The 25,190-nt window shown below is 37.7% G+C and overlaps 2 protein-coding genes across 5 annotated transcripts in view; one reads left to right on the top strand and one right to left on the bottom strand.

Annotated features, from left to right (window-relative positions):
- Positions 1-25,190, top strand: part of LOC144662776 (uncharacterized) — a 238,480-nt gene that overhangs the window by 118,290 nt on the left and 95,000 nt on the right.
- LOC144662777 (hemicentin-1-like) overlaps positions 1-25,190 on the bottom strand; it is a 40,365-nt gene that overhangs the window by 14,568 nt on the left and 607 nt on the right. For 2 of the 4 annotated variants that reach the window (XM_078523691.1, XM_078523690.1), the window contains exons 2-19: positions 24,898-25,155; positions 18,262-18,507; positions 17,536-17,799; positions 14,972-15,214; positions 14,166-14,429; positions 13,207-13,449; positions 11,197-11,457; positions 10,512-10,754; positions 9,818-10,078; positions 8,005-8,247; positions 7,399-7,659; positions 6,091-6,333; positions 5,358-5,618; positions 4,416-4,661; positions 3,359-3,601; positions 2,183-2,431; positions 1,512-1,622; positions 28-143 (exon numbers count right to left, since the gene is read on the bottom strand). In XM_078523691.1, coding sequence (XP_078379817.1) covers positions 28-143; positions 1,512-1,622; positions 2,183-2,431; positions 3,359-3,601; positions 4,416-4,661; positions 5,358-5,618; positions 6,091-6,333; positions 7,399-7,659; positions 8,005-8,247; positions 9,818-10,078; positions 10,512-10,754; positions 11,197-11,457; positions 13,207-13,449; positions 14,166-14,429; positions 14,972-15,214; positions 17,536-17,799; positions 18,262-18,507; positions 24,898-25,138 — 4,239 coding nt within the window. In that variant the 5' untranslated portion in view covers positions 25,139-25,155. The remainder of the gene's footprint in view (positions 1-27; positions 144-1,511; positions 1,623-2,182; positions 2,432-3,358; positions 3,602-4,415; positions 4,662-5,357; positions 5,619-6,090; positions 6,334-7,398; positions 7,660-8,004; positions 8,248-9,817; positions 10,079-10,511; positions 10,755-11,196; positions 11,458-13,206; positions 13,450-14,165; positions 14,430-14,971; positions 15,215-17,535; positions 17,800-18,261; positions 18,508-24,897; positions 25,156-25,190) is intronic. The other 2 variants (XM_078523692.1, XM_078523693.1) reach the window with 2 other exon arrangements.

Genomic DNA, 25,190 nt, shown 5'->3' with positions numbered 1-25,190 from the left:
TCTTTTGGCCGAAAACTTTGTACTTACACCATCCACTATCTCCTTGACAAAATCCATCGTTTCTTTGTTGTTCAAGTCTTCATACACTGGTTTAAATTCTCTTTTGAATTCAATTCCAACTTTAAAAGTCTTATCTACTTTCTCTGTCAACAGGAACAAAAGTAAAATGCCGTTGATATTTACAAACATCAAGAAGTCAAGCAAGAAAAACACAGAAAGCCAACTAAATCCTTAGCAAACGTATTCCGTACATACAAACATGCCCACAGCCAGTAATAAAGAAGATGTTTGTATGCATCCATGTAGGTTATCAAATGTAATTTCAAATCAAATTAATTTTAAAAAGCCCTAACTATACTATAGTCACCTTTGAACAAGATAACATATGTAATCAATCTGATACTGGAAATGTTTGGATGTAATTTGTCAATCTGTTGGTGCCCTTTTAACCCATTTTATTGTAGGTGTCCTTCTGATTTTTCCGGACAAACTTCAGAAAAGTATTATACTTAAAAAACAAACACGTGCACACAATTCAATGGCAAAACTTTTCTTTGTTTGACTTAAGAACTGCAATAGCAAACATCAATGGCACCATCATCGGCATTAATTCACAAATATGCATCTCAAATGTTTATGTGATGTTGTGAGCAATTATAGCGCGAATCCAATTTCCCAAACCTCAAGGGAAACAAAAATTTCTTAGAGAAATCAGGGGTAAAATTGTAGTGTTTAAATGAGTGAAGCAAAATCCAAGGGAAACGACTTTGGTTTGAGATATCAGAATGCTCAAGAAATTGAGGGTAAGAGAAATGGGAATTCCTCTGTATGTCTGTGACTTCTATCATTACTAACAGGCATCTCTCTCTATGGCAGGAAGTCAATAATTTAAAGGAGCTACGTCAGAGACAACTCAACTGGAAAAAAATTGGCTTTTTTTCAAGTTTGTTGCTTATAATCTGCTTTAAACTATGTCAGTCAAAACCTAGCCTGCATACATGTAGCTGGTGGTTTTGTTGGGGTTTAAAGTGCAGCCAAGCAAGCGGCCACTCGCCGCTCCTTGCCGCGGCTTTGCCACTTGCTTGTGTGCGATTTAAAACCAACAAAACCACCAGCTACACAGGCTAGTAAAAACCATCTTTATTTATTTTCTCTGTTGGTTTTTTCTACCAAAGGAAACTACTATTTTGAGGTTTTCATCAAATATTTGAAACCAATCACAAATTAAAAATGACTTTAAATACCGTGACATAGCTGCCTTAACACAGCATAAAACTGATGTCTTATGAAGCTGGCAACTGTAGACCAAGATATGTATCTTTTGGATCAACCAGTACAATAACATGTTTCATTTCTTATCATTTGCATAGTCACTGTTGATTGACAGTCAAGCTTACATGTACATTTGCAGCAGTGACAGCGAGAACATCTAATAAAAATCCATATAATATAACTATCTATACATACATTGCTTGTTTACTAAAAAAAAAAACCCAGAGTTTTAAGTTTACCAGTTTCTGCACAGTTTTCTCCTGTCTTTCCCTGTTGGCAAAGACAGGCAAAAGCTTTTCCCACTTGGCGACAAGATTGCTTTCCTTTACACTTTTTCTCACACTTTCCACCTGTTCAAAATGAAGGCACATTTAAATACATTGAAGAATTTATACATAATACTCTTTTTAGATAACATTAAAAAACATCAAAGAAAGACATGCACTTACATATTACGTATAACATTCAAACCACACAGAAAAATACATTTTTACATACAGCTTTCAATCATGGCGAGGATAGTTATTTTAACACAACGCCATTGCAAAAGTACATCTACATAATTATTTAGTACCCATTAAATATTTTATGTCATTGGCCAGTCAAATACGTGATATCCACAGAATCATTTTGCACAAAAAAAATTATATTTAAGTTTATTTATATTTAAGTTGAATGTTCATGTTCATTCCAAAGTAATTTAAAAAATATTGTAATTCAACTGGATGTAACAGAACTTGACGTTTTGAATGCCAATGAAATTATTTTCAACTTGAGATCTCCCAAACAATAAAACAAAGAAGCCCAATAAACTCAATCCTGGTTCTGTTCTTTACAACTAAATGTGTTGTGATGATGAATATTGTTATAAAGATGGCAATATTCCCCCAACAGAATCAGACACACTTACCCTCAAAGTAAACAAAGATACTTTTACTATCATTTCCATACATGTTGCTTGCATCACATCTGTACTGTCCAAGGTCATCAACTTTGATGTCTGTTATAACCCATGTCCTGCTGAATTGTTTCTTGCCTGAGCTGACATGAGTCCAGGAAACACTTGGAGTCGGCGTTCCAGATACATTACAGAATAAAGTGACAGTCTTTCCTTTTATCGCATCAGTAATATTCTTAAAGGATACAACTGATGACGGATCTATAAAACATTACAGAATTGCATGGTTTAATAAGTGCACTATTGTCTTGTATTAAGTAAATGGCAATACTTAAATGGCAGTCAATGGCAATATTTTTCATTACATTAATACTAGTTATGCAACGCTTTAGGCGAGTGTGTATGCGAAGAAAATGCAAGTGACAAGTGGGATATTCCATAGTATACCACGAAAAAGTGTTGTGTAACTATTTTATACCATGCCATAGAAAATACGCTTACTAAATTTCATCGAGAATAAGATCGCAGCGCACGATGGGAAGGTTGGGTTGAATACCGTCGAATATACAACGGCTTTCCTGTATTCTGATTGGCTGTATTTTCTATGGCATGGTATAAAAGTTAGTACTGCTTGGTTGAACGTTTCTTACTATTATTTTAATCAGAGTCCCATCTACTAACTATGTCTAAATTAACACTAAAAGCCTGGAGGGGGGAAACTTGTTAATGACGGGGATGATCGAAGGATTTTTTTTGAGTTTGAAATTTTCGATTCCGCGATTATTTTGGGTTGGAAAATTTGGCAAGTATTTTTTGGGTGACTTGATTAAGGGGATTTTTTTGGGTTTTAAAAACGAACTAAAGTGCCTTGGCACGGCCTTGGGGTATAATGAATAAACAAAACGAACGTTCTTTGTGTTATGTTATTGCCCCTCCTGGCAATTTAGGGGTTATTTGACAAGGGAATTTTTTGGGTAATGTCGGAAGACTTAGGGATTTTTTGGGTCCTGAGTTTTGCCTCCATTCGATCATCCCTGTCATTTACAAGCTGGAGTACCCCCCTGGGACTAAAAGGTAGCTAGACAAATACATCTACATGCAACTGGCAAAAAGATTGTTTATCTGGTAATACTGACTGTTTTTTTGTAGACCTAAGTAGATGTGCAATATCAAGATTGCAACACTCACAGTGCACAATAATGGAGACATCTTTAGACACAGGACTTCCAATACCATTGTCAGCAGTACATCTGTATATTCCCTCATTCTCTTTACCAGTGATTGCCAAAGGGAAGGACACAGAACTGTTGTCAGAAACTTTTATCCAGGTGATGTGTGGTTTTGGATTACCATCTGCTGTACAATTCAGACTAGTAGTGTCTTCTTTGTTCAGTGTTTGATTACCAGAAATGTGTGTAATCTGTGGTCCATCTTTAAAAAGAGAACACAATGAACAGTGGCAATTGTGAATATGATTATAACAACAATTAGGGAGAGGGTATGTCATAACCATATGACACACAGAGATATTGAGTTTTTTTTAATAAACTACCAACCAAATTGAGCACCAGCAGTAGAAACTTTATTTTAGTGCCAAGGCCTTTTGCTGAATGTAAGGGGTCAATTTAACTGGGACACTTAAATAAACGCATTCACTAATAATATTATTACTGTAATTTTTTTTTTTTTTTTAATAAATTCATTAAAACATATACAATATTCTAACTTATATGCTCTAGATACATTGTAATAAAAGTATAAAAGAGACATCTAAAATATTGATAAATTAAAACTAAGTTAGGAGACAAATAATAAATATGTTAATTCATTCTTAACAAAACAGCTACAGTGAAAGCCATTTAAAGACAAAATTTTTCAAACTTTAACTCAATTATCTTCTGCAACATTAGTTTTTGGTCTGCTACACTGACCTAGTCAGACTAAGATCAATTGCCTGTATGAGTGATGATTTTTGTATGCTTTTATACCAATGTTCATGTAAACGTTAACTTCAGATGATAAGATCAGGTAGAGTGATCTACAATTTTTGGTTAAAAGCTGAGTTTCTTGAATTTAGGCAAATACCTTTTTTGTTACATAAAATTGCTGTTCAAAAATTAAAAGACCTTTCCTGTTATAGCCTTTAACAAATACATACATGATTTTGTCTTCTAAACAAAATCTTTTTTATAGTACATGTACATAAATGTAAAGTACCATACACTGTATGTAACAGTATACTTACACTGTACATCAATGGTTGTTGTCTGTGATGCATTGCCACACTCATTACTGGCTTCACACCTGTATTCTCCAGCTTCATTCCTGCTGATATTTGTGAGCATCAAATGACTTAGTACATTAACACGCTGACCATCAGGCTTAAACCAAGACACTGTTGGATCAGGAGTCCCTGATGCATTACATGTCAGATTCACAGCTCCACCTTCAGTAACTGTCTCATTTTGTATTGATGCTATGGATGAAGCCACTGTAAATAAACACAAAACGATTTAATTAGGCTCAGCCTGTAAGTAATTATTTAAAGAAGTCACATCTTTTGGCTAAGGAAACCAAATAAGATTTCAACTACAGACTGTAACATGACCTCCAGGTTAACACCTGGTTCATACTACTTTACACTTTTGAAATTCGATGACTGTCCATGATTTTTTTCACTACTTTTTAAAGTTTGCTTAATTTAAATTTGCTCATTTTCTTGGAAATTTCAAAAAAATAATTATCTTGACCTCGACTTTGAGTGCATTCAATTTCTTTAAACTTTTATAAGTGAAATAGTAAACTTAAATCCAGTGATAGTTGCATAATATCAAATTATAATAACTACAGTAACATTTAACAATAACAAGAATAAGCACTTGATCAAGGAATGTGAAAAGCACCATTTGACAAAATCTTGTGCTTCTCTATGCACTTCACTCATGTTCTTAAAAATTCTTGCGTGCTTATAAATATAACTCAACAGTGCACTCTAGCATGTTTTACTACATGTATTTAATTATTAGTACAATGAAACAATGCTACAAACACAACACATCTTTACACATTGTGTGATAAGAGTGTTGTATACATAAACAAGATACATGTAGTCACTTTGCCCACCATTAACTATAACAGTAATGACAAAATAGTTATAAACAACTCAGCAACTAAACAATATCATTACCATTAACAGTGACAGTAACACTTGCACTTTGTCCTGTTCCCACACTGTTGTTAGCCACACATTTGTAGATGAACACTCCTTCATTTGTGAATGTCTTGCTCCAGCTTCCTGAAGTGTCTAAGATAACAGTGTCATTCTCCAACAGCTCATATGTTTCCACAGATGGATTAGCATCAGCTGAGCAGTTAATGCTGATAACATCACCCTGACATGCTTTGTTGTCAACTGCAGATGTTGTCAATTGAACATTCTCTGGTGGGTCTAAAGTAAGCAAGGAATGTTTATAACACTTATTATTATTAATACCAAATGGTCTTAATGTTCAGTTACCATGCTCTTCTTTGCAAGAAATAAATTACATTTTAAATAAACGCCGCCCTCTAATAAAAGCCACACTTGAATCACGAAAAATTTAATAAACGCCACGGCATTTATTCGAATAAATATGGTATTCTAAAAATGTGAATGTCTCCAGAAAGAAAAGAGATACTTGAAAAAAGTAAACAGCATTTTTCTTCTCATGTAAATTAAAGTACTTGTTAATATGTTAAAACAGCCACAGCTGATCATAGTAGCACTTAAAACAGATTCAGTCAAATTAATGTTTAGTTCAACTTACATGTAAGTTACAATGCAAAATAAAGAGATCTTCCTTGCCTGTAATATCACTTCATTCATGTAAATGACACAATTCATGTGCAAAGATAAATGTAAGATAAAAAAAAACACTTACACTGTACATCAATGGTTGTTGTCTGTGATGCATTGCCACACTCATTACTCGCTTCACACCTGTATTCTCCAGCTTCATTCCTGCTGATATTTGTGAGCATCAACTGACTTGCATCAACACGCTGACCATCAGGCTTAAACCAAGACACCATTGGATGAGGAGTCCCTGATGCTTGACATGACAGAGTCACATTGTCACCTTCAGTAACTGTCTCATTTTGTATTGATGCTATCGATGAACCCACTGTAAATAAACAAGTCGGAAAGGAAAATCTTTATTAATTGACAGTGCCAACAGCAATTTTCCAGGACTTTTCCAGCTCTGACTCTGATTGATTTTTCCAGGATGCCAAAATTCACATTATAACCCTTTCATTCCCAAGATCTCAATATTATTTCTCCTTACTGTCTGCCATACATTTGTGTTAGTGTTAGTTCTGAGAATTCTGGTGTTACTTGAGTTTAATAGAATTCCAGGACTTTCCAGGACCTGGAAAATGTCCAGGACCTATACAAACCCTGCTGTATACGCGAAAGTACATTTTCATCAAATTAATGTAGAACTGTCTGTTGTAAAATGCACCACAAGAACAGAATTTCAAATAATTTATAGAAAGTTGTGTCTCTTGCACATGAAAACCTCAAACCACATGAGAAACACTTGAGGAAGATTGGGAAAATTATAAAGTACTGTAGACTTTCAAAATTCAGGAATGTTTCTATCATAGAGGTAATTATTTATGTAGAGACACATTACATTGTTTACTTTTTAGCTGAAGTCACATTTTCCAAGTCAGAAAGAGAGAAAAAAGTCAGAAAGAGAACCAGTAAACCTATACATGTGCACCCAAAGAGCAACAGCAACAGCAAAAAATAGTGTGACAATCTTACTCAAACAAAATACCCCCTAAAATAATCATGGCAGATAACATGTTGTTTAAAACTTTTCAGCCAATGATAGGATTAAAGATACGTGTATGGGGCAACTAGCTAGTCACTGTGCTGGAGTAAAATGCAAGCAACAGGGAGACACAACAAATCAGCTTACTTTATACCCCCATGCACTCTTCAGAAATACAAAAGATTTGTCATAACCCTTACCATTAACAGAAATAGTAACACTTGCACTTAAGTCATGTCTTTTTTGATCAAAGATGATGTCACGAGTGGAACAAAGAGCAATGTTTGTCGCAGCTGGTTTGGACCAGCACCTGAGCCAATGGGTTAAGCACATAATTATACAGTGGGAAAATTAGTTTTGTGTAGATGATACCCATGTAATTAACCAAAGGAACGAAAACAAAATTACCATTAACAGTGACAGTAACACTTGCACTTTGTCCTGTTCCCTCACTGTTGTTAGCCACACATTTGTAGATGAACACTCCTTCAGTTGTGAATGTCTTGCTCCATCTTCCTGAAGTGTTGAAGATAACAATGTCATTCTCCAACAGCTCATATGTTTCCACAGATGGATTAGCATCAGCTGCACAGTTAATGCTGATAACACCACCCTGACATGCTTTGTTGTCAACTGCAGATGTTGTCAATTGAACATTATCTGGTGGGTCTGTGAAAAAAGAAGACAATTTTACTGAACTCAAGTGTACAGAATTAATTATGCTTGTGATTCACAAAAAAACAAGTTGTGGTTTTTGCATGGTCTAAAATTTTTGAAGTCAGTTTCATGTTTTGTTGTCAATCATATTCACTGCCATTTACAATCTAAAATAATTGATAAATTAAAATTAAAACTTGTTGCAAAAATTTTAAACCATGCAGGGATGAATGATTTAAGCCACAACATACATGTACATACATGTGTAACATGTACATGTATAAGTAAATGTGATCTTCCAACAGGTTTACACAATACAAGAAGGAAATATTAAACATCAATATTAATCCAACTTACACTGTACATCAATGGTTGTTGTCTGTGATGCATTGCCACACTCATTACTGGCTTCACACCTGTATTCTCCAGCTTCACTTCTGTTGATATTTGTGAGCATCAAATGACTTCCATCAACACGCTGACCATCAGGCTTAAACCAAGACACCGTTGGATCAGGAGTCCCTGATGCATTACATGTCAGATTCACAGCTTCACCTTCAGTTACTGTCTCATTTTGTAATGGTTGTATTGATGAAGCCACTAAAATAAAATGGAACATAATAAAAGGGAATTCATGTTCTCCTTTTAAGCATGTACATGTATTAAACTGACATTCTGCAGGAAGTAGGAAGAAAGATTGATTAAAGTAGGATTTAACACATTAAAATTAAAGAGAACAAACCACAGCTGGGTTCTACTGTAGGTTGATACTTTCTAATTACTTAAAGAGTGAGAATCAAAACAGCAGAGCTTTTTCTTATTAGAGGGTTGTAGGGGCTCACTCCCTGATAAAATTTTACCCATTGACTTCAAGAGATTTTCTTAAAAAAAATGTATCGTTTTAAACATTTTTGACATTGTTTGATCAGTTATAGGTGTAAATAAGCTCCAACCTACTCAAAAGCAAACCTTTTCTTTCCACCAGCATCACAATTTATGACATTTCTGCTCAGGCATGCACAAAAGTCAAAGTTTGGGTAAGAAAGTGCCCTTAGACTACCAGTTAAAAGGATTTTCTTTCTTTTCTTTTTTTTTTTTTTTTTTTTTTGCTTCAGTTGTTGGCCTTCCACTCGGCTTGCTTGCAGTTCACAAATTTTCGAGGAAAGCATAATCCAACAGGAAATTCTTGCCATTGAGGAGCTAAGGGTGTTTGAGGCAGTTCTCCTAAGAGTTTTTCACTCATTTTCTAAGCATTTTTGTGGGTATCTTAAGCTCATGATCAATTGACTCAATCACTCAAGTCTGGGCATCATTGGAGACTGTTTCCTCCTGCAGAGATTGAGTGAGTAATTTCTTTATTGATCAAAGATAATGACATCACGAGTGGAACAGAGCAATGTTTGTCGCAGCAGGTTTGGGCCGGCACGCAAGCCAATGGGTTAACCCGTTCAGTGCAAATTTTTTCAATAAAAAAAACATGTTTTTTTACTGTTAAACTGAACTTTTGGTGCTACAACCCTGAATTTCTCTTTAAACTTTGCTTAAAAAGCACTTTTCCACAATGCAGTAAGATTTTGATGAAGATTGCATGAGAAAATGTACACAAAATAATAATAGTTATTGGTGCATGCATGCACATGTACATAAGGCAAATTTTGAACTTGATTTTTTTTTTTTTTTTTTTGGGGGGGGGGATCGTTGCCAATTTTTTTCTTGCTCCCTTTCCTTCTGTGTGTCTCGGCTTTCTTATTCCCACTCCTTTCTACTCTTCACATCCCTCCTTTAGGCCAAAAAAGTTTTGATGGCATCATTGGTAAACCCTGAAAAGAGGACCTCGATCAATTACAGGTGTTTGGCCTTTTGAAGAACCGATTTGCACCAGAAACTGTTAGAGTTTTTCTCGATTAGTTCTGTCAGGGCGCAACTGATAGGCAAAATGAATGTTTCTGTGAAAAGGTCAAACCTAGCTCTATCAGTTGCTTATCACCAAAATCTGCTGACTTTTAAATTGATGACGTCTCAAGTGAATTTATTGACTGCTCCTCCAAATGTCAACACAAGTCGACTTTAGCACTAAAAGAGTTTTAAAAGCACATTATTATACAGTGGGAAAATTAGTTTTGTGTAGATGATACCCATGTAATTAACGAAAAGAACGAAAACAAATTACCATTAACAGTGACAGTAACACTTGCACTTTGTCCTGTTCCCACACTGTTGTTAGCCACACATTTGTAGATGAACACTCCTCCAGTTGTGAATGTCTTGCTCCAGCTTCCTGAAGTGTTGAAGATAACAATGTCATTCTCCAACAGCTCATATGTTTCCACAGATGGATTAGCATCAGCTGAGCAGTTAATGCTGATAACACCACCCTGACATGCTTTGTTGTCAACTGCAGATGTTGTCAATTGAACATTATCTGGTGGGTCTGTGTAAAAGAAGACAATTTCACATGACTTACTACAATGTCAGCATGGAATTGGGAACAGGTTGGGATTGGGATTTGCCAAATGCAACCTGGAAATTATTTATCCAATACTTATAAATCAATATTCTAACTATATTCATTTTTATATACAAGTCATGTACAGTTACATGCAGCTAACGTGTCTAAAATTAACGATGTACATGTTTACATGTACCATAATTAACATATTTTAAGTGATGATGAACTTTGAGAGGATGTTTTTATATTACTTCTTTCACTGTTAATTAGTGCTACATGATATTCAGAATACATTTGCATGTACATAATTATGTATTTTTTTCATACAACAGCAAACACACTCATAAAATCATCAAGAGACGCAAGATAAATGTATTGTTTTATTAAATCGACAATAATTACTGAATCAACTTACACTGTACATCAATGGTTGTTGTCTGTGATGCATTGCCACACTCATTACTGGCTTCACACCTGTATTCACCAGCTTCATTCCTGTTGATATTTGTGAGCATCAAATCACTTGCATCAACACGCTGACCATCAGGCTTAAACCAAGACACCGTTGGATGAGGAGTCCCTGATGCATTACATGTCAGATTCACAGCTTCACCTTCCGTTACTGTCTCATTTTGTATTGGTAGTATCGACGAAGCCACTAAAATAAAACAAAAATAACCAAACTAGCATTCAAAATGTCAAATCTAAAATTTTGACTTAATGGCATTTAACATGTTTAAAAAGAGAATAAATCATAGCTAGGTTAATTATGGGCAATACCATCAATAGCTTCCTTTAGCTTTGGCCTGATACTGTATGTCTATAATTTACAAGTCCTAGTCGGTGATCATGGATTAGTGGAATTTGTGTTCAAATACATGTAGGTAATGTAGCTTTGCAGCCTAGGCCCAGTTGTTAGTAGAGTCCACAGATTAGACAGTCACTATTTCATAAAACATTCTCTCAACAAATGTTTAGGTCCTTCCCATAAGCCTTAGAATGCTCTGAGCTCTCTCCATTTGCAATGGAAACTGTTTAGCAAGTATACAGTGTACAGTCATAGTTATAACATAAATAAGGTGAAAACAAATTATCATTACCATTAACAGTAATAGTAACACTTTCACTTTGTCCTGTTCCCACACTGTTGTTAACCACACATTTGTAGATGAACACTCCTCCAGTTGTGAATGTCTTGCTCCAGCTTTCTGAAGTGTTGAAGATAACAATGTCATTCTCCAACAGCTCATATGTTTCCACAGATGGATTAGCATCAGCTGAGCAGTTAATGCTGATAACACCACCCTGACATGCTTTGTTGTCAATTGCAGATGTTGTCAACTGAACATTCTCTGGGGGGTCTGTGAAAAAAGAAGACTTCACATGACTTACTAGTTACAAATTACTACAATGTTAGTATGGAATTGGAGACTCTCTCAAGAGACTCTAGATCAATTTATTGTTTTATTAAATTGACAATAACATTACTGCCTACAACAACAAGGCGTACGCGCTGTTTTCAAGTTGGAAACTACACTACGATCACAACTAAAACGGCTGAAAGACGCTGTTGATTCGACTTAACAAGATGGCGTTGTTTACAGGATTCCCTGTGAATGTGGCAAAGTTTACATCGGCGAGACTGGAAGACCTATGCAAGATAGGATCGAAGAACACGACCGGGACATCCGACTCACACGCACCCAGACTTCGGTAATTGTGAAGAACAGCTCCCGCTAACCGACTGTCGGTCGACTGTTGGTCGTTTGTCGGTCGTCTGTCGGCCGACAGTCGGCCGTTTGTCGTCCGTCTGTCGGCCGTCTGTTGGCCGTTTGTCGGCCGGCTGTCGGTCGTCTGTCGGCCGACAACCTGCCGACAGGTTTTGGCTATGATGTCGGCCAACTGTCGGCCGACAGCCGGCCGACAGGCGGTGATGTGTCGATAAGGTGTCGGTAAGATGTCGGTAAGTTGTCGGTTATACGGTAACACTAACCTTTTTGTTTCTTTATGTTTTTCCTCCGTAACGGACCCCAAAATTTATGAGAAATTGAAAGGAAAGGTATATACTCCTGAGTTTCGGTCATCACAGCCTAAAACTAGCTTCTGCGCTGCCGAAATCGACCGGAGAATTTACGCGAACACAGCTACTCCATTTCTGTCCGCCATATTGGATTGGTTAACTTAGTCTCATTCCCCCTCGGAAGGGGTCGCAAAGGATTCTAGGGCGACTTCAGTGAGTGCGTGTGTGGAGAGTGTGTGGAGAAGTTTTTGCACTGTTTTGGCCTGATTTTTGGATAAAATCATAAGAGATTGAAGTTTGTATAAAAGACAATCTTGGCGAGGAGACAATTTGTTTTGTAGTAAGTACCGTAGTACAATGAAATACAATGTTTATAAGTCTTATCTGTTTTAATCGCTTTCTGTGTCGGGTTTACTTCTGTGTTTACTGCTCAGTTTTACAGTAAAATTTCTGTTTTGGGAAACTGTCGGTAACCTGTCGGTGGGCTGTCGGTGGCCTGTCGGTAGTCTGTTGGTAACCTGTCGGCCGACAGTTGACCGACAGTCGGTTAGCGGGAGCTGTTCTTCACAATTACCCAGACTTCCGCCGTTGCAGAGCATACCAACAACACCGGACACTACCCGCTTTGGAATGAGGTAAAGTTTATTGATCGTGACTCGCACTGGTACACACGCCGGGTCAAAGAGGCGATTCACACAAGACTTCACCCTAATAATATCAACAGGGACAGTGGAATTGAAATTCCTGAAGCATGGATGCCCACGATCAAAAAACACAACAACAAGAGAACTGTACGACTGCGGACCGCCGAGGGAGCAACAGTACACAAGCATGCAGAACACTGAGGATCGAAATGCCCCAATCAGAGCTGTTGAAAACCAACCAATCACAGCGCAGCCGTGTGCTTTATAAGCTAACGCACAACCAGTCGACCTTATCGCCTGATGAAGACTAGCAGTATGCAGTCGAAACGTTGCGATCTCCATCACACGTGACTACGTCGTGAGACAAACGAAATAATACTTTATTATTGTACTCTACCACCATGAATAACCACAACATTTTTTATAACATTACTGAATAAACTTACACTGTACATCAATGGTTGTTGTCTGTGATGCATTGCCACACTCATTACTGGCTTTGCACCTGTATTCTCCAGCTTCACTTCTGTTGATATTTGTGAGCATAAACTCACTTCCATCAACACGCTGACCATCAGGCTTAAACCAAGACACCATTGGATCAGGAGTCCCTGATGCACTACATGTCAGATTCACAGCTTCACCTTCAGTTATTGTCTCATTTTGTATTGGTAGTATCGACGAAGCCACTAAAATAAAACAAAAATAACCAAACTAGCATTCAAAATGTCAAATCTAAAATTTTGACTTAATGGCATTTAACATGTTTAAAAAGAGAATAAATCATAGCTAGGTTAATTATGGGCAATACCATCAATAGCTTCCTTTAGCTTTGGCCTGATACTGTATGTCTATAATTTACAAGTCCTAGTCGGTGATCATGGATTAGTGGAATTTGTGTTCAAATACATGTAGGTAATGTAGCTTTGCAGCCTAGGCCCAGTTGTTAGTAGAGTCCACAGATTAGACAGTCACTATTTCATAAAACATTCTCTCAACAAATGTTTAGGTCCTTCCCATAAGCCTTAGAATGCTCTGAGCTCTCTCCATTTGCAATAGAAACTGTTCAGCAAGTACCGTATTTTCTCAATTAAACGCCCCCGGCGTTTATTTCAAACTTGGCTCCGTGGATCCGGCGTTTATTTGAATGGTGCAGTTTATTTGAGCAAAATGTTTATAAAACAAGGGTTTTTAATCATTGCTTGTGACATGAATGTATCTTGCCATCACACCTAAAGGATATTAAAGGATATTACACCTCAAATAAATGTCTGAAAGGCTTACTTACCACTTTACCTTGGAGACCCGGCGTTTATTCGGGGCCAGGCGTTTAATCGAGAAAATACGGTATACAGTGTACAGTCATAGTTATAAAATAAATAAGGTGAAAACAAATTATCATTACCATTAACAGTGACAGTAACACTTGCACTTTGTTCTGTTCCCACACTGTTGTTAGCCACACATTTGTAGATGAACACTCCTCCAGTTGTGAATGTTTTGCTCCAGCTTCCTGAAACTGTGTTGAAGATAACAATGTCATTCTCCAACAGCTCATATGTTTCCACAGATGGATTAGCATCAGCTGAGCAGTTAATGCTGATAACATCACCCTGACATGCTTTGTTGTTAACTTCAGATGTTGTCAATTGCACATTCTCTGGTGGGTCTGTAAAAAAACATGTTAAGAGGTGGTTATTATCTATGGCTTTCATTCAAATGTACATTTACTGCAACTCTGGTTCTGTTTGAGATCTCTTTACTGCCATTTCTACTTCTCTTTGCTACTCTCTAAATATTTTGCCACACACGCACCCAAATGACTGCACATGTACATGCATGTTGGGATTAACTCTGAGACAAACTGTTTCATCTTATGCTTGGTAGAGCACAAAGAAGGTTAACCCTGATTAATCATTGACTTACATTGTATAGCTGTATAGAAGCTATGGTTTTAAATAATTTAAATAATAATTAAACAATTATCCATTTTTTGTTTGATATTTTCAAACCAGTTTTATTCTTATTTCCTTTTTCTATGGGCTGTGATCTAGTGATTGCAAGGCAAAGGAAACTCAATCTCGATTGATAATTTCTGCCATCAATAAAATCACTTTAAACCAAAACATGGCATTTCCAGTAAAAAAGAGTCATGCCAGTGTCATGTAAACTGTAGTTTGACACTGTATATATATGTAATAGTTAACTTACACTGGACATCAATGTTTGCTGTCCGTGATGCATTGCCACACTCATTACTGGCTTCACACCTGTATTCACCAGCTTCATTCCTGCTGATATTTGTGAGCATCAACTCACTTGCATCAACACGCTGACCATCAGGCTTAAACCAAGATACCATTGGTTGAGGAGTCCCTGTTGCTTGACATGACAAAGTCACATTGTCACGTTCAGTAACTGTCTCATTTTGTATTGATGGTATGAATGAAGGCACTGTGAAAAGATGACAGCAACAAAGAACATCATGATTTTTAGAACATTAACTGAAGCACACAATAATGTGAAAAAAAAAACTATTTGAATTATATTACATGAATAAATGGTGTCCAGCCCTAGAACAACCCTCCAAGTTTAATTTTTTCCTCAGTAGCCATTTGGCCACCAACTGCTCAAGTTTGGTTGCCAGTGAAAAAATTTAAGTCGCTAAATTTAGCTCACGCTTTCAATCCTTCTTCTCAATTTTAGTCGCCAGGCTGGCGACTTCACTTCCAATTTAGTCGCCAGCTCCAAAATTTTAGTCGCCATGGTGACTTAAATGGTCTAAACTTGGAGGCAGGGGGGGGGGGGGGAAGCAACTTCCCATACATTCTCTTATATGAAATCTGAGCGATGCTCTCACAACTTGCAAAGCAATCATCGGGGCGGTAGTCAGCGGATGTCTCTAAGGCGCATGAGCAGCTCCTTTCTTTGTGAACTTGCCAAAACAAAAACATGGGACCAGTGAGGGAGTTCGATTTTTTATATATATGTAGTAATAAAAAAGACTTTCTAAGTTTTGACTTTAAAGCAGCAAAAATTTCTCCGAAAAGGTTCTTTGTGTCAATATGTGGTGTTTGTTATGAAATAAAACCATCACGGGAATGGTAATGAAAACGTGGCGATCGAATATTCCCGCGCTGGTCGGAGCTATTGTTCTTGCTCTATTGTTTGAGGTTGTTTGTTGACTTGGTCTTTCTTTGTTTTACTTCATTTACAATCCCCATGTGGGCCAGTTGAAAATCGTGGTACAAACATGTCAAACATTTGCATTTCAGCACTGAAAAGTAGCACGGCATCACAAAATTCTGCGTTCTTAAAACTACACGACGATGACGAAATTTTCGGATTTAAACACGCTGCTTTTAGATTTTTAGTTAAGAGAATTGAACCCCTTTATAATAAGTGATTCCACGACATAGCAGCTTCCATTTCGCGGGAAAAGATTGCCTGTTGCATCATTGTCCAAAAACCGCTGACTACATGATTCGTGAATTGATCGCTTTGCAAGTTGTGAGAGCATCGCTACTCGGTCCCAGACCTCGTTTCTTCCCCCTCCCCCCCCCCCCTGCTTGGAGGTTTCTAGATTGAAGTACATGATTGTATTCTAGATCAGTACTCTTGAAAATACAATCAACACTCAAAAACACAGGGCTAATGCACCATTTACCAGCCATTAACATGAACATGACTTGTATGCCTGTACTGTATATGGGTATATGGGGAATCAATTTTTGAATAACCTTATAGTGACAGAAGGGCCGTCTTTATTTTTGTGTAAATCAAAGTGTAAAATAAGTCCAAAACCATTGGACAGTGTGACTGATGATAAACTAAACAGGGCTTCTGATAATTTGTGGGAAAAAAGTGAAATTTCACGGGATTTGAAGCGACAAATTTGCGGAGAAAACGGTCAATTTCGCGGAATTTTTGCGGAAATTTTCAGGGCAAATTTCAAGAAAGAAAAAAGAAAGATTCCTGACAAAAATATTGGAAGGATGTCAAATTCAGGGCAAGAAAACAAAAACACAAAAGTTTATCTCACACAGTTCTGAAGGCAACTGTGTTTCAAGAGGTAAGAAAAGAAAAACGAGTAAAGCTTTACCGAAACGCTTGGCCGGTTTACCTCCTTTTTCAGCTGCAATTTAGAGTCGAAAACAGTAACGCAATAAACTTATTTTCTCCACATCGCTCTCTTGTGTTGCTTTGCAGTTTCCAAGAAGATTGCTCTAGAACAAAGGTTTAAATCCATCTGTGAAGTCAAAACATTCTCGTGTCTTCATTCGTGTACGATTAAACGTGTGCCTGCATTACTACAGACAGCAGTTTGCTTACACCCCGTGTAGTGTCAACGAAAAGTCTTCTTTGCCACTAGTCCCCAGGTTTTCGCAACATCAATCTAAGAACGCCTGGTAGTTTGGTACGATGTTTGCTCGTGGCATAGACGAAATTTCAAGATAAATTTGCAAGTTTATGGCAATTAAACAGCTTCAACAGCCAAGATAAGTTTAAAATATGTTGTACTGACATGTATTTGGTCGAATTTTTAGCGAATTTCGCGGTATTTCACATGTTTTTGTCAATTTCGCGGGATTTCACGGATATACCTGAATTTCGCGGCTCCACGACCGTGCGAAATTTCAGAAGCCCTGACTAAAGCACTGCAAGCAGTACTTTATTTTGAAAAGTCACATTCATACCCAATCTCGCACTTGTGTCACAATCTTAAGGCCCTTGTTCAAGTACATCAACAATAGCATCAAAAATATCTTGTTTACCATTGACAGTAACATTAACAGTTTCACTTTGTCCTGTTCCTGCAGTGTTGTTAGCCACACACTTGTAGATGAACACTCCTTCAACTGACATTGTTCTGTTCCACATTCCATGACTGTTGATGCCATCACTCACCAGCGTATCATTCTCAAACAGTTGATAAGTATCGACTGCAGGGTTACCATCTGCTGAGCAGTTGAAGGTTATCACTTCGCCTTTACAGACCTTTTCTTTACTTGCGACAAACTGGAAATTCTCTGGTTTGTCTGAAACAAGTAAAAAAGACTTTGAACATCATGAACTAGAAATCAATGTAATTTAGGAAGCCCCCATTATCAGTCATCCCTACATAACAGATAAAATGCATGACATAACATAAAATACTAAACACAAGTAACCTTACAGGGCAATGGCCATTTTCACACCAGAAGACGGACAAATTGTCTAGACGTACAGTGTACAAGTCGTCTGCTGATTTGCTCATTTAGTGTCAATTTAAAACAGCTTTTAGATGACTTATCCGTATAGATAGTGTATTTGGATTTTTCTTAGTTGTAGTCTGTTGTGTTGTGATAACTTTGTGGTTGATAATACATGGTGTGTGTACAAAACCAGCTGTGAAGCACAGTATGAGGAGTGTACATATTAATTATATAATAGGAAACATAAGAAGGATATTTAAAGTAGTGGTGTATTCATTAATAAAAATTGTTACTACTATCACTTACAGTGCACAGTGAGAAAAGTGCTTGCAGTATCATTTCCACAAGAGTTACTTGCTTCACACTTGTATTCTCCAGCATCATTCCTGTTGATGTTTGTGAGTTCACGAGTGATGCCCATTGTACGACTTCCACTGTTAACTGCTGTCCATGTTACATCGGGCACAGGACTCCCAGAAACATTACAGGTTAGGTTCCTGTTGTCACCTTCTGTTACTGTGATATTTGCTAGAGAATATACAACTGATGGGACTGCAAAAAAAAAAAAACAGAAATTAATAATCAAAAACTATAATGCATGTGTAGGGTAGAATTGTTACCTACATGTCCAGCTGTAGTTAATATACATGAATATTAAACTACACAAATTTTTTAGTAACTTTTTAACAACTTTCAGGCCCATAGGGCGGGGGGGTTCGAGGGGTTCGAACGAACCCGTGCGTAAATTTTTGAAGTCGGCATTTTTGGAGGGTTAAAAAGAAAATAAAAATTACACGAAACAATCAAAGACTGTGACCGGTCGATTACACGAACGACTACCTTCCTTGCCAGGATTATCGGGGGAAGCTGCAACCTTTTGGCACTGTAATGAGAAGCTCTAATCTTTTGGATTGGTTACAGCAAGGCACCCAAAAGTGTGACCACTTTTAATTTATTCACATTCTTTCGTGCAGATTTAATCCAATGAGAAGTCAACTGGAAGCTAGCCACGGCTTTTGATTGGATTAAATCTGCACGAAAGAATGTGAATAAATTAAAAGTGGTCATACCAGGGTTCTCATTAAGTTTCAAAATAGACGGCCGAGAGGTAATAGCAGACGGCCGCCAAATTGAGTGCCAAAGGCACGCCCCCCTAGGGGGGTCTGGGAGCATGCCCCCCCAGGAAATTTTGAATATGTAGAGGCTCAGATATGCCATTTCGTGCACTTTGGCAAGGCATTTGTGATTAAAAAAAAAAAAATGTTTAACAAGAAACTAAACAGATGAATTTTGCTAAAAATCTTATTTCTAATAATTTTATTGTAACTCTGTAACTAACAAGGTCAGACAACACCCCAAACTGGCCAATGTCTTTTGGCACACCATAAAGTAGACTGTCAGTCCTTCAGTCCACTTGAATGCCATTCCTGGCAGTAGCAAAAACAATAAACATTTATTTTGTCACTGTTTGTGTGTTTTGTTTTGAATTTGTTTCAACCTCTCCGAAAATTAGTTAATTGCACTGTCTCCACTGCAACTGGAGCTGAAGATGTGCTTGGAACGTCCATGTGAACATCCACGTTCCTATCAACCAACGATTCCACGTTTGTTCGGGACTGTACGTTTGAAGCGGCACTGACCATCGATGATTCTACGTTTGAGTTTGTGGCTGCCGTCATTTCAAGCAAGTTTTCCTCGTCAGTTCTCTTCTTTTTTATAAAAGCCAACATCGTTCTTTGTGCCATAGGCCGTTTCGTTGAGTTTGGGTCCATTTTAATGGCTTCTCGTTCGTTTAATTTATATAACACAACTGGAACCACGACAGTCGAACCGAAGCCTCAACCTAACACAGATGCATGATGGGAGTGGATTGTGATCGCAGGCGCACGAACTGAAAAATATGGCGGCTCGCGGATCGGCGGATTGACTCGGAGGAAAACATCAGGTGAAAAAGAGAGCGTTATCATTATCAGTGCTATGAAAGTACAAAATTTTATTGTGATATGTAAAAATATTTACGATAAAGCTGTTTTCATTATTTTTTTCGCACAAGGTTACTTTTTTATTCATATACACAGCTTTCTGTTTCACGGTAATGCTTAGTTAGTAAACCATATCATCAAAAAGAAGGCGGCTCAAAATTCGAAGTAGCCGTTTTTTTAGCCGGTTGCCGGCACTTAAGGTCATTGCCCTGTATTGCATGCGCATCCTTCTGCGCAGTTTCGGGTATGCGCGCGCGCGCGCGCCATACATGGCGGCTTTTTCTTGCGGCTTGTCCGCGGGGTTGTCACTTTCTCGTCGGTCTGTGACCTTCATTCTCTTTTGGTGTGCGTCTTCTCTTCGTCAATTCTTGTGTGAATATTCGCTAACGTGTCTCTGTCTCGCAGGGAAGAATTTGATTCGGTCTTCCTCTCCTAAACGATCTGTGCCCCCTTTTTTTTTCAAATAGTTCCCTTAGTAATACCAGTAGGCGAAGTTCGTTAAAGTGTTCGTTCTTTTCGGCAATGACCTTAATGAGAACCCTGCATACTTTTGGGCGCCTTGCTGTAATTGATGTTCGTCTTGCTTTACATCCTTGTAGTGGCGCCCGCGGCAATCAGAACTAGCGTTAGTTGTCTGGATAAGCAAGCATGCGCATTTGTTGTTTTGTGGATTTCTGGACAAAGCTCTTAGTCTTAGGGCCCGGACGCACTGGGCAATTTGTTTATGCGTCTGTCACCGTTCCTGGGTGCCCGTTTTTCTCCATTCCCCCCCGCTCCCCTCGCCTTCGCGTCTCCGCCCTGCGTCTGCCGCCTTCCCGCTCACATCGACTCTCCCCCCATCCCCCCTCCGTCGTTCTCCACCCCCCCCGCTGGGCTCTCGGCGGAGGCTCTTTTGCGGGGTTCGGGTGTCGGTTTCATGGTGGTTACAATATTGTGCGTCGCTTTGGTAGGAATGTCGGTTTTGGTGGCAACATTTGTCTCGTGCGTCCGGGCCCTTAGACAGTGTGTAAGCATTGCAGAATAATCCTAACCAAACTTTTTGAAAGTTATAGAATTACCCCCGGGAACAAACAGATATTCTGTACTTGCTTAGACATGGAACATGTTCAGTAGTTGTTTCTAAAATACATAATTGTATAACATGTCAGATAATTCATCATTCTTTTAATTTCCTGTCCACTCGTCCACCCTGCATGTAATTATAATATTTGTGTTTTGTAAACGGTCTAAATGCACACACTCATTTCTGAACATTTCAGAATTTTTTTATAATGAAAATTACTTTCTGAAGAGCTAATATTGAAGGAAAATGCATCCCACCTCAGAAATGATGTCAAAATGCAGGAAATGGCACTTGAGAGAACCTAAATTTGCAAAATTTCTTGGGGGACATGCCTCCATACCCTCCTAGAAGCCCGCGCCTTTGGCGCTAAAAAATTCCTCCCAAAAACAAAAGAACCCCCCTAAACAGAATCCACCCTACGGGCCTGACTTTTTGACACTTTTTAACCGGGCGGAGACTGGGCCGGCCCGGTTCATAAATCGCCCGGAATTTTGTCGTTGTCGTGTCGGTAAGTCGTTCCAGCCCCGCTCGGCCGCTTCCTTGGCCAGGATTCAAATCACGCAACTTTTGATATTAACTTATTCAGGAGGAGCTATTAAACCCGGCTATTAAATCACTCTTCTATTTTAAATTTTATCTAAAACCCTGATTTCTGTTAAGCATAAAATATATATTTTTGTGTTATTCAAGCGTTTGGATAGCGAAACCGGTGATTGTTTTGACAGCTCCAAACCGCTATGTCAGTCACGCAATGTTTTTGCAGCAAGCTTAATGCATAACATAAAAAAAACGGCTGGTAGACAGAGCATTTTTGAGCTTGAATACTTTGAAGATGCTTTCCATTTAATAGGAAGAATTATGTCCATTTTCATCCGTGCAAAGTTGAGCTGGCAAAGTCGAGTATCAGAGACGATTGAATGTTTGCACAGCAAAATAAACTTCTTTTGGTTCTTGATGTAAAAGCTTTACTTACACACTTCCCAAGACTTCAGTAAACAAAATGGTAATGTATAGTATTTCTACGAACTATGATGGTATTTTTGAAAGGATCCGTCAAGCCAGCAAGTAAAACAAATGGTCTGCAAAATGAAAATGAAATCTTGGCACGGGCAATTTAATACATGTAATTAAATTCTACCACGGCATGCAAAATTTCACGGTTTTGAAATTTTCTAAATCTTTTTGCCTTTTAAAATGTTTCTTGACCCCATCTTGAATAAAAATTCATCTAAAACTTTTTTCATGTTTCTTTCATTTTTTCACGTTTATATTAGTTGCCTTTTTAGGCTTTTGAAACGAACACGGCATCTATTTATGGATTGAGGCACCGTGTGATGTTTTTGATGCACATATTTGCGTTGTTTGTCGTAGTAGTTCACTCGGCCGCTTTCTTGGCCAGGATTCAAATCCCGCACTTTTGATATTTACTCAGCAGAAGCAATTATATTACTCTCCTATTTAAAATTTTATCTAATACCCCGATTTCTGTTAAACGAGAAAGATATATTTTTGTGTTTTTATTTAAGCGTTCGACTCAAGCGAGTACTGGAGTCCGAAACCGGTGATTGTTTCGACAGGTCGAAGCTTTTTTACATCAGTCACGCAATGTTTTTGCAGCAAGCTCCTGCTTTTAAAAACGGCTGGTAGCCAAAGCATTTTCGGGCCAGACTCTACTTTAAAGATATTTTTCATTTAGCGAGAATTGTGTCCATTTTGTCCATTTCCATCCGTGTACAGTTGGGCCGACAAAGTCGTGTGTCACAGACGAGTTGAATGTTTACACAACAAAAGAACCTTATTTTGTTCTTGATGTAAAAACTTTACTTGCACACTTTTCAAGAACTCAGAAAACAAAATGGAAATGCAAAGTAATAATTTCTTCAAACTAGGATGGAATTTAAATCGGTAAAGCCACCGTGTGAAATAATAGACGGTAAAAATGAAAACTTGCCCTTTGGCGCGGATAATTAATTAAATTTTATCACGGCCTGCTATTTTCACGGCTTTTAAGGATTCAAAATTTTTAATGCAATTCAAATGTTTCTTCGCCTCGTCTTGAATCTTTTTTTCACATTTAGTTGGGATTTTTAACAGCATCTGTTATCTAATACGTGTGATCTAATGCATGCCCCTTTTTAGTTTTTTTTTTTAATTTTCTTTTGTAATTTTGTTTAGAAGTTTCGCTGTTATTCTTGATATTTGACTCGTTTTATTCGTTTTTTTAATATTTATGTGACTCGTTTTATTCGAGCAGGAGCCAATACTGTAATTTTCAGGTTACTCCACTTTTTTAGCGAGAAATAAATATATATTTTTTATTTTTCATTCAAGGGTTTTGCGTTTCAGTCGGAACCGAACGGCGATGGAGAAATGACCTGCAATGAATCACGCAAGCAAGAACTCGCGTTTGCGTGACTGCTTCCCAAAATTGACGCGAAGAGCTTGCATGTTTGAAAGCTAAAAATCCTTCTAATCTTGTTCTTATTCCCATTTTTTTGGTGCGGTGCATTTTTAAAAATGTTTAAAAACGCTTCTTAGTTTTTAACGAAGTCTTTCTAATTGTTTGTTTGTTTGTTTTGGTCGGAGATCATTTGTACTGCCATTTAACTGGTTTGAGTTCATTTATTCAAGATTGCACACAAAACGTTTTCAATACCTAGATTATTCAGTATTCAGAAAAAAATAAAAATTTGAAAGCGTTAGCAGGAATTTGTCCAAGCATGAGCAAACAATCCACAGACTTGCGTGTTACTCAATTAAATGGTATTTTAAAAGTTTTTGCTGTACTTGCCTAATCAAGTAGTTAAACATTAACCGCCCGGTTTTAAGCTTCAAGCTTTAAGCGTCTTGTTACAACATGGTTTTTGTTTGAATTAGCCACTTAAGTGTACAATCTGCAAGAGTCAGAGTTGGCTTGTTTGTTAACTGGCAACTATAAGCTCCACTTCTTACTAGCCATTTAAAACAGACACCATCAGAATACTGTCAAAAATATGCAAAAGAAATTTTTTGAACTTTAGGTAAACAAAAAGCTTGGTCAAATTGCAAAAATACAGCTTAGGAAAAATCTTCTGAACAAGATTTTTATCTTCACCTTCAGGTTGCGCAAGACTTTTTTCAAGATTTTTTTAGTCTTTTTTCCCATGGCTACATGAATACCCTTGTACAACCTTTTTTTCCATCGTTTTCTGTGCAGGTATTTCTTTTTGGTAATTGCCCAGCCCCCCTCCCACCCCACCCCCCTCAAAAAATAATTGTCCATCCCTTATATAATAACATGTTCTGATAAGTTTGTCACAATAGCCTTCTCAAACATGGGCCTGCTTCTGCCATAACTGGCTATGTGTGTTGTGAAAAATTTTCAGTTTATACATGTATGTACAGTGTACATCTACATCAGAAAAGGATTGACTTATGAGAAGAACAAGTTAACGAGGTTAAAATAAGGGAGAAAATGACCTGAAGAGAGTAAAAAAGGTTTCAGTTAGCAGGAGATTTGAGTTATCAAGGGTTGGAGTTATTAGGGGTGGTCAATGGTCCTTCAAAACATGCATGTCTCGCAAAAATTAAGCCAAATTTCAGGGATCTCGTTGTCTCTAATTTTTTCTTTACCGCCTTCTCAGAGTCTCAATTTCTTTTGTAAGGCTAAAAAGGTCTCAGCCTCGCAGAAAAGATATCAGTCTCGCCATCTCGCAAAGTCTCGCATTTACCATTTGACACCCCTATTTTTTTGGGATTGAACTGTACAGAAGCCAGGATCAAGAGATTACATATTCAGCAGGTTAACGGAACCACATAATATTTCTTGGAAGCAAGCAAAAGTGAGCAAGCAAATTCAGTTATTAAACAGTATATTAAAATTAATAAGGTGAAAAAAGAATAAGGATTACAAATTACCATTCACAGAAACTGTATCATTCTTGCTGCTTGTGCCTACAGTGTTATTAGCCACACATCTGTAGGTGAATACTCCTTCAGCTGACATTGCTCTGTTCCATACTCCTGAGCTACCAACATCATTCACTAGCACATCATTCTCAAACAGCTGATAAGTATGCACGGGAGGTTTACCATCTGCTGAGCAAGTGATGCTGATCACTTCACCCTGACAGATGTTAGAGTCGTTTATCTTCAACATGATTTCCTCTGGTTTGTCTAAACCATAACAGAAAAACATAAGCAATTACAAA

The sequence above is a fragment of the Oculina patagonica genome, chromosome 8 (genome assembly GCF_052425735.1).
Source record: "Oculina patagonica isolate OP01 chromosome 8, crgOcupat, whole genome shotgun sequence".
Classification (NCBI taxonomy): Eukaryota; Metazoa; Cnidaria; class Anthozoa; order Scleractinia; family Oculinidae; genus Oculina; species Oculina patagonica.
Note: the sequence above shows the minus strand (reverse complement) of the source record. Positions and strands in the feature narration are given on the sequence as shown.